General features: G+C 40.6%; 1 protein-coding gene across 1 annotated transcript in view; it reads right to left on the reverse strand.

The window, feature by feature from the left end:
- Positions 1 to 2,889, reverse strand: part of BNIP1 (BCL2 interacting protein 1) — a 21,412-nt gene extending 18,523 nt beyond the window's left edge. Inside the window, exons 1-2 of the mRNA XM_023218957.2 lie at positions 2,730 to 2,889; positions 383 to 475 (exon numbers count right to left, since the gene is read on the reverse strand). Of these exons, the coding sequence (XP_023074725.1) occupies positions 383 to 475; positions 2,730 to 2,813 (177 nt within the window). The 5' untranslated portion in view covers positions 2,814 to 2,889. The remainder of the gene's footprint in view (positions 1 to 382; positions 476 to 2,729) is intronic.
- Between the last annotated feature and the right edge of the window lie 7,695 nt (positions 2,890 to 10,584).

A 10,584-nucleotide genomic window follows, 5' to 3' on the forward strand; every position in this document is an offset into this window, starting at 1 on the left:
AAAAAAAAAAAAAAAAAAAAAAAAAAAAAAAAAAAAAAACCCCAGGAGTGTGATGGATTGAGGTAGTGAATGAATGAATAGGGTAGAAAGAATGGTAGAGAAGAGAAAGTATTTGAAGTGGCCCCAGGGTTTCAAAAATTCCAAGGGTAATGGTGTTCCTGCCATTCACTTGTTGACACAGCTGGCAGTGTTCTGCACGCTAAAGTTTCTCGTTTTTACCTGGAGAGCAGGTTAGTACAGAGTCACCCTCACTGTCTAAGTGTTGACTGCTCCCATCAGCTGGTGTTTGAAGAACCCAGACGGCTCTCAAGCAGAGGGTATACCCAGGACTAAGCCCCCTTCATTGATAGACACTCAGCATCTCAGTTCTGAGAATACCCACCTGTATTCTGTGACGCAACTGTTGAAATTTCTCTTTTACTTTAGTGTTCAGTTCAGTAAGAGCACTTAAGGGTCCTGAACAATCACGGATATCCTAGGAGACATTGAACAGATGAAAGGCCTTTCTCAAGGCAATGAAATGAAATGACACCATCCATACAGTGAGAGAGTTAGTTTAGACCAACTAATATTAATGTACTGATACTGACTATAATTCATCCTGATCTTTGCTGTTTACCTCTGCAACACAAGCAAAAACATTATCATTGGCATTTTTCTCATTCCTCTTTAGATTAATGTTGAATTAATATAAAAGCCTAGAAAGAAACACAACTGCTTTGACCTAATTTTTAGTGCCTAAATTTTTTAACAAAACATTACCTGGCCAGTATGAAAAAGCTTAAAACAGCTTATATGCCCAACAAGAATGGACATGCGAAAGTTATACTGTAACTTTAGAACCTTAGATCCTTCCAACTTGTAAGATCAGGATGTTTAAAGATCTGGCCTCATATGATGAGATTAACTTTTTCAGTGTGATTTTACAAACCGTCAGTGATAAGTTAGAGTGTTTATATAAACATGTTTAAGGGTAGATTTAGAATCTGTTGCTGGACATTCAGAATTACTGGTGCCAGTTTTCAGAGCAGGCTCTGGAGACAGACCATGTGGATTCGAATCCTGGCTGTAGCAACTTATTAGCTGTGTAAAGTTACCTGGGAAGTTATTTAAATTCTCTGTGTCTCAGTTTCCTCATCACAACCCTACTTACCTCAGAGAACATCATAGATTATGTATGTATGTAAAGCACTTAGCAGAGCTGCTGGAACACGGTAAGGGTGTAATACATCCAGCTATAATCAATCTTTCTCATCAGCAATCACAAGAACCCAAATGTTAGAAAGAGTACAGAAGGGTGTCTAAGCAATTTAGATTATGTGAAAATGTAATTTCATTTGTATGAAACCTAAGTTTATTTTTCTATAACTGGCCCACAAGTTTTGTAATGTATACATCAGAGAAGTGAAGTTCAAGAAGTTTTAAATATCTGCATCAAATTTCACTTTTTCTCTGGTTATTAATTTAATCACACTTCTTTGCACCGTATTTGTTTATTCTGCATCTAATTTGGTTTATTCTGCATCTGGTTTATCTGGGGAGCCCTACTTTCCTGCACTTTTTGCCACACCTTGTTACAAACTCTGAGTCTACATCTAATGTTTAGTGACTTTGTTGAAAATGATTTGCTTTAAAAACCAAGGTTTAGGCCGGGCGCAGTGGCTCACGCCTGTAATCCCAGCACTTTGGGAGGCCGCGGGGAGCAAATCACGAGGTCAGGAGATCAAGACCATCCTGGCTAACACGGCGAAACCCCGTCTCTACTAAACAAAATACAAAAATGAGCTGGGCGTGGTGGCGGGTGCCTGTAGTCCCAGCTACACGGGAGGCTGAGGCAGGAGAATGCCATGAAACCAGGAGGCGGAGCTTGCAGTGAGTAGATTGTGCCACTGTGCTCCAGCCTGGGCGACAGAGCGAGACTCTGTCTCAAAAACAAACAAAAAACAAAACAAAACAAAAAAACAAAGTTTAAAACTCTTGGTTTCTTTTTGCTAAACTCATGGAACCGTGTCTACATTCCTAATTCTTGTCTACGTCAACTCGTTTATTTTACCTCTACCCTTAAATGGCTTAAGGCGAAAACACCTCATTTCCTCTCTGTTCAAACGGGGTAACACTCCAAGGTGTTATTCCTAGGTTGACTTTCCCAGCCCAGGTCCCAGTTTTGCCATTGACCCAGGCCTGCCTTCTAACCTAGGCCTTGGCGCCGTACTCGATTTCCTCAAACATAAAATCACAACTACCGTCCGGGTTACATTCGTTTCACCTGGTGCCTCCCGAGCCAGGTGCCCTTGGATGCCAGGGGAGCTGGCCAGCAGGGGGCGGGGCTAGCTGCCTACTGGGCGCTACCAGAGGATGGGGAAGCAGCGTCAGACGGCGGGGCCAAGCAGGGTGGCAGGTAGGTTGTGAGGTGGTCAGGGGCGGGGCGACGACCAGGGCTGCAAGTGGAAGTGGCAAAGCCGAGCCTCGAAGCAGTAGCTGGGTCAGGGGCGGAGAACAGTTGGGTGCTCTGGAGATGGGCGATCCAGCGGCACCCGGAAAAAGGATCAAGGCCAGCAGTCACGGGGACACAACCAAATGGGGACGAGGGCGGGTAGCCGGCCATGGGGCGGAGCCAGTGGCCTGGGAAACCAAGTGGGGAAAGTTCGGGTGTGACACTACCGAGCTCACAGACCAGCAGAGCTTGGGTTAGGGCTGCTGGAGCCCGGCAGGGGTCCCGGGATCAGTACCTGAATAAGCGCCTTCACCTCCAGGTCAAATTTGACAATCTCTTGGTTACAGATCCGGACGTGGACATCTTGAGGAGCCGCCATGTTGGGGACGCCGGTTACGGGCGGCGGCAGGGCCCAAGTTCAAACGCGTTTTCGCACCGCCTTCTCTCCTTCCCCGCCCAGTCTCGGGGCAGCGCCCCCTAGAGACCGGTGAAAATGGCAAGCTTGGGTCCCTGCGCAGAGTTGGGACTTTCCCTGACACGTGTAGGGAAATCAGCCTCTCCTCTTGGTATGGCCTTAATATCATGGAGAGGAAGAGAAGAGGGAATATCAATAATGCTTCACAGTGGTCTCTTTCCATCTTCCTTCTGTCAGGCATTCTAATAACTATATATTTTTTGCACAGAAAAAAAAGACTGGAAGAAAAGTATCAATTGAGATGTCTCTGGAAAGTACAAGTGACAATTTTTTGTTCAAACTTTCTTATATTTTTAATATTTTCTACAGTGAGTATAAATTGTGGAGTAAAAGAGAAAATGATAAATGTTATGTATTTTTTAAAGTATGGAGTTCAGTACAGTAGAGTACTTCCTATCACTCCAACACATGATCTGAGGGATCTTTGTAAAACACGAAATTGATCAAGTCGCCTCCGTGTGCAGCCCTTCTATGGCTTCTGGTGGTTCCCTTTTGTATATAACTGGATTTATTAAATCTACCTTGCTGGGGTAGTTTTGATGGATTTACGTAGTTTTGATGGAAATGTCTGAGGAAACCCTCAACAAATGGTGGCTCTTTTATTTTTGTTAGTAAATAATCCAAGTTTCTTAGCTGGTCCTCAAGGTCATCAGCCACCCCACCCTGCGCCCTTCCTGGATTGCTCAAGCTCTTTCTGGATGTGTAGTCTTAGAATGTGGTGTTCCCTCTCCCTAGAAAGCTTTTCCCCTACTCGACCCCACTCCATCTGCTTTTGTTCAGGTCGCTTCAGCAAGAATAGATTGTGAGGACCTAAATGCTTAGGACCTGAATGTTCATCTCTCTTAATCCTCACAACCACCCTTGAAATTGCACTACACTAGTATCACACTTCAGGAGATAAGCTGAAAGTAGATTAAAATAACAACCAACCAACCCTGTCGCAAGATTACCTATCTTGAAAGTGGCACAGCCTCTACTGAAAGCCATCTTTTCCCCCAAAAAATCAATATGGCTCCCACCTGTTGTAAGCAGGGCTCTGTGCTTGTCTGTGTTGCTACAGGCCTCTACACACCCTCTCGTAAGGTATTCATCACCCCACTGCACCTAATAGAGAGGCAGTGTATCCCAGGCTTGGCATCTGCCTAGGCTCAAATCCTGTCCACAGCATTGCATGCCTGTGCTTCAGTCTCCTCAGAGGCTAACTGGTGATAATCAGTAGCACCTACTTCACAGATTGGATAATTAAATGAGATAATACATGAAAAGCACCAAGCACAGTGTGCTAATGTGGCATATGGTAAGATCTCAATGCCCATTAGCTGCTGTTATTCTACTACTAGCCAACATTTTGGGAGCACTTCCTATGTGCCAGGACCTTTGTACTAAGTGCTTCATGTGTGTCTCGCTTAACTCTCACAACAACTCTGTGAGATAAAAACGGGGCAGAGAGGAATAATGAGTTGCCCACAGCAAATGGAGTTGCTAGGTCAAAGGATATATGCATTTAAAAATTCTGACGTAGGCCGGGAGCAGTGGCTCAAGCCTGTAATCCCAGCACTTTGGGAGGCCGAGACGGGCGGATCACGTGGTCAGGAAATCGAGACCATCCTGGCTAACACGGTGAAACCCCCGTCTCTACTAAAAAAGTACAAAAAACTAGCCGGGCGAGATGGCGGGCGCCTGTAGTCCCAGCTACTCAGGAGGCTGAGGCAGGAGAATGGCGTGAACCCGGGAGGCGGAGCTTGCAGTGAGCTGAGATCCGGCCACTGCACTCCAGCCTGGGCGACAGAGCGAGACTCTGTCTCAAAAAAAAAAAAAAAGAAAAAAAAAAAAAAAAAAAAAAAAATTCTGACGTATTACCAAATTGCTCTTCCTAGGGATTATGTCAATCCATACTCCCTCCAGCAACATGGCATAAATGCCTGTTTCCTGTGGCCTCGTCAACATGATAGGTTAACAAACATTGAAAGTTTTGCCGATCTGATTAGGTGAAAAGGGCTTCTTTAGTTTGCACTTATCTGACCGTGAAGGAGGCTGAGAAACTCTACCTATGCTTCAGAGCTATTTGTATTTATTCTATTGTCTGCTCGTCGTTCTATTGGGTTGTTGGTTTTTTTCAAATCCGTTTCCAGGAACTCTATAGGAGGATTAGTCCTTAGAGATGAGTTTCAAAGCTTTTCTATTTTTTTTAAAAGACATCTACAGCCTTAAAAAGTCTATAGAATTTTGATTTGGCTTATGGTGTTTTGGTATTAAACATTTTGTTAATCTTGTTTTACACTGAATTTATCAATCTTCATTTATGATTCTTGGATTCAGGGTCCAAGTTGGAAAAGCCTTCTCCACTTACAGGGATTTAAAGGAATTGCCCACATTACCTTGTAGTGTTTCTATGGGTGGTTTTTTGTGGCTTTTTTTTTTTTTTACACTTAGATGATTATCTATTTTGAAATGTATGTTGGCTTGTGGTGTGAGATATAGACCCAATTTTACTTTTTCGGGAGATTACTCAGTTATTCCAATACTATTTAATGAAGAGTCTACCTTTTTCTCACTGGTTCTGGATGTCACATTTGCCATACTAAATTGTCGTATATATTTGAGTCTACTTTTAGACCTTCTATTCTGTTTGACTGGCCTATTCATGCATCAAAATGAGTTTTAACTACTATGGTTTTATAATGACTTTTAATATCTGCTAGGATTAAATACCTCTTCCTCTTGTCCCCCGCATCACTGCCCCCTCACCCCCACTGCCTACCAGCATCTTTCAGCTATTTTATCCCTGCGTAAACTTTTTTTTTATAACCTCTTGGTATGTTTTCTTAGGATGACATTACACTTTTTAGCAACATTTTTAATTTAACTTAGCATTGTTAGTTTTATGTCACTGCTCCTGTTTAAGAACTTGGTGTATCTTTCAATTTATTTCAGTTTCCTTCTGTGTCCACGGTACTTTCAAAGTTTTCTTTATCCTAGGCCTTGTATACATTAAGTTTATTAGTTATTAAGTTATTCTATAAAGTTTATGCCTGGTAATATTTTAAGGTTAAAACCTTGTAAAGAAACTGAGGTTTACTTTCTTCAGGTCACTCCAGTGTTTTGGATACTCACATAGAAGCTCCCTATTTAGGACAGCAGAGAAGCCCCAAAGCCAGCAGTTGGCAGACCTGCGCATATGCCCTTAGGACCCTTTCACATCATGCTTCTTGTTGGATATTTGTATGCAATCAACAGTCCCCAGTTGCATCTGTATGCTGCAGTTAAAGAAAAAAACATAAACTCCCTTTTTTCTCTACCCTCCAATATACTTCCTTCCAATAAGGAGACCCAATCCTAAACCTTAAGCTAGAGGCCATCTCCGAGGAACAGATACGCAGTCTGGTGATCATTACATCCAATTACTGATTCCTCTTAACTCTGTTTTGCTTCCCCTATCACCTTTACCCACTGATCCTGAGACTAGCTTTTGTTTATCTGCTAGGTTTTGGCTTTCTTTTTGGTTTTTAGATTCTAAGGCCTTTATCCCCCGCTACAGAGACATCCTTCCAAATACTGTGACTTGGCCTGATCCCAAATAGATGAATACAAATTATTTCTGCAGTGGAGCAAGCCAACTGAGGTTGGAGTTCTATAATCATATAAGGTAGGTCTGGGGCTAGTCTCCTCACCTGAGTCTAGTCTCTTTTGTAAAATGTACATGACCACCAGCCTCACTGGGCCCTTGAGAGTAGCAGCTGAGTTTCCTGTAACAAAAAAGCACCTAGGGGAGTCCTTAAGGAATGCCACTTCCTCCCCTAGGGCTAACACCTTCTTCCTGCTCTGAACCTTTTAGCTGGGATATTATAGTATTTCCCAGCCAATTTTTTTTTTTTCTTCAAATTCTCCACTGTACTGTGGCTCAACAGCTCACCAACTGAATGACTCATCTAACTGGATGCTATCCACAGGTTTAGTTCCTAAGGACTATACTGATCTGGCTCACCCAGCCCTTTAACAGTCTCAAGACCTTGACAGAAGCTCCTGTGAGCAGTGGTCTTGAGAGGTAAGTCCTGATGCAGAACCAGTCCATGGGAGGTCATGTCCCTCCCCTTTGTTTCTTGATGGCCCCAATGTCACTCACATGAAACAGAGGGTTTCTTCAAGGATCCAGGATACTAAGAACACAAGTCTTATCAATTCTCTAAAATATGCCACTAGATGTGGTACCTGTGTCCTTGAAAACACCTCGGCAACGATAATGTACCTGGAGCCCTTTGCATGTCTGTAACAGCTCCTGTGTTGTTCAGCAGTCCTGTTCACATGCTGGCTGTGAGTTCCTGGAGTTCTCTTTCATCTCTCTATTGCCCAGTACCTAGCACAGGTCCTGGCAGAGTCTAAGTGCTCCACAAATATTTGCTGGCTGACTTTCAGCCACATACTCTGATGGTAGCCTTTACTTAGGTCTCTGGACTTAAGGCTCTATGTATATGCCCAGCTTAGCTTGGGAGACTTACTTAGAATGATTAAACACACAAACACATACAAATGTTTAAATCAGGAGAGACTCAAAGTATTTTATTTCCCATGGAGAACACTTGCCCAAAGATTCAAAGAGGAGAAATAAGAATATCCTCTAAACTGTGAAGAATGCAAATACTTGTATCAACAAATAATTCTATCTAATAGCTAAATGTCAGTAAAATATTGAAAAATCAACCTATCGTGTCAAAAAAATGTTAGCTCTTTGATTATTACCACGAGAGGAGCAGCAGACCAGCAGTTCTCCACTCTCTGTGATTTGGAATTTCTTTGGAATAGGTTATTTTGAGGAGTGGATGGTTACCTAGGTAAGCATGATACAAGTACAGAAAGGAAGGGTGAAAATACGAGGCAAACAATTCAGAACCTTTTCTTTTCATCTTTTTTTATTTTAAATTACAAAGGATGTTGCATACACTGATGAATCTGTATCTGACTAGAAGTGCTCAGGGGTTGGAAGGTGACAGAAAACAAAGGCAAAATTTGCATTGCCTTTCCTTCTGAAATGAAAAACTGCACAACTATTAACCAACATTTAATAGGATAATTTTTAAACAGCTCATGCGTCAACAAGATAAAGTTCTTTCTAGACAAGAGACAAGACTGAATCCAATAAAAAGTGTCATAGCTCCAGTTGGGAGAGAGAGAGAAAAAAAAACAAACTACAGAATATTTATGATTAGCATTACAAACAGGATCCTACGCAACTATGCAAAAGAGGTTGCCACATTGTATGAACAAATGCTTTGAATTCTTGCCCTTCCACTCTTCTCTTGTGACTTCTGTGTTGTCAGCCCTAGTATTGTTGTCAACCACAATACTAAGCTGTAGGACAAATCCTAGGGAAAGAAGTTTAAAAAGCAGGCAGTGGAATACAGTGTTATAAAAATGTGGTGGAAAGGCAGATACAGTACACACATATACGTTTCTGTTATTTGGTTCTGAAAAAAACAGGGCGAAGGGCAAGACACAGTTATCAGTCCTGCTCCTATCCACCCAGAATTTAATTAACTACACCATTGTGTTTACATTGTTATGAAAGAGGCAAACCGAACCTAGTTCACCCAAACTTGGCACATTGAAATACCCAACTTTGATGTTCTTCACTAGTCACCAAGACTTCAATTCCAAAATACTGTTTGGAAGCAGTTTTAAGGTTCTATCCCCTCACTACTACCTCCAAAACTCTCTTATCTAAACAAAAATGGCAATTTGGCCTAGCTCAGTTCCTAGGTGTAATTTCTACAATTTCAGTCAGTTTATTAAGCATGAGGACTATGCTTCAACACATAATCCCATTTGCCTATGGAAGTGTATAACTTTCAGTAGTACATTTTCATCATCTTTCCCCAACATGCTTATTCCTTAAAACGAAACAACCATTCCTACAGTTGACATTCATTGTTACATCCCAATGTGTTTGAAGTACTAAAAAAACATGGAGTCGTCTTCTCATAATGCCCTTATTAAGATTACAAAGATTACAAAAGAATCCACAAGTATTACGGCACTGTGTGAGACTTATTTGTCATGATCCAAGGGAAGAACGAGACTGCAAGTTCTGTGCAAAGTTGTGGAAATGGCCTCAGTTCCATGGGAAATGGTATTCCACAACAGACTTCACTAGAAGGATCATTGAAACCTTTTACTTTAACACTGAAAGCATAATTCAATGCATTCTCAAAATTCAAGTTTCAAGATATGGAGAGATGCTAACATTCTGTTACATAATTAACTAGAAAATACTTGAACAGAATTTTAGGAAACTATATAAAGAAAGGGAACGTAAGTTTTTGTTAATTCTTGCTGAAGGCAACTTGAATTCATTTATTGGAACATTAACTAAATCTTAGCAGCTAAATTTTTTAAATGTATGCAATAAAGAAAAGCACATCCATTCTTGACATTTTGGTGAATAAACTAACAGCTTTATTAATGAAGGCAAACATCAGATCATTGTATGAATATTATATATATATATATATATAAAAAGAAATCCAAACTAACAGCATTGTATTTCAAAAGTACTGTACTTCTGTTTCTTTTAAAGAGACTTGTCATCTGTTTTTATAAAACAAAATGGGTACTCTTCTCCTAAAAAATCCTGGAAAAATGAAATAGTCAATTTCAAGCTGATGAATTGAACACACCTTTCTTTAAATGCAGACTATTGCTAGGAAGCAAATAAAGTCAAGCATCAGAAAGAAGATGTATGAGAAATGCATGAAAGTCAGAGAAAAGGGATGTGGTGAAATTACTGCTAATCTTTCCCCCTCATATTCAAAGACCATCCAAAACTGGTCTTTCATACAAATATAAAATAACTATAAAGAGAGGGAATTTGAAACCATACCCATCTGAAATCCTTCATGATACTTTTGTAATAGTTCTGATTCTCTTACCAAAAAGGTCAAAGTTAAAGATGTAGGAAGTGGAAGGGAATGAAGACGTTTAGTTTTAAATGTACAAGTAAGGCACAATATAAAGCCACATCATAATCTGTCATGAAGGATATAGGAAAGGACAAGAATCATACATGGTACAGTAGAACAAGCAATTATATTGACTGGAAAAGTGTGGCACCCAATTCAAAACTCAGACAAGATCTTAACAAGAGCGACTGGACAGCATGCTTTCATATGGAGACAAACTCTATAAAGAATCCAGTGTATCTGAAACTAGGAAAAAAGGTTTTTGTTGGTTTTTTTTTTTTTTTAAACCATAGTAGTACTAGAGTCAAAGTTTATAATTGCTTTGGAACAATGGGTTTACTTGAGGTGAATTCACAATGCCTTCACTTAAGTAAGATTCTGGACTTCATTATGAGCTATCTGTATACCATGTATGAACACAGAAAACCTTTAGAGAACTCTTCTCTAATGATCTTCACCCAAAAATACATGCCACAATTTTCAAAAACAGAACATGTACAATTGTTGGGGTTTTTACATTACCCTTATAAGATTGGTTTGTGTGATACACTAAACGTATATATTTTAATGACAATAGAGGAAGCAGATTATTACTGGCATTAAAGTACAACCATTTCTAGACGGTTTTAAATGCCACAGAGTCCCCTGGTTAAAATGTAAAGCTGCACAGCTTGCCTATGTCATCTTTATGATAAAGTTAAAACAGCAAGAGGATTTAACTT

This window comes from Piliocolobus tephrosceles, chromosome 4 (assembly GCF_002776525.5).
Source record: "Piliocolobus tephrosceles isolate RC106 chromosome 4, ASM277652v3, whole genome shotgun sequence".
NCBI classification, from domain to species: domain Eukaryota; kingdom Metazoa; phylum Chordata; class Mammalia; order Primates; family Cercopithecidae; genus Piliocolobus; species Piliocolobus tephrosceles.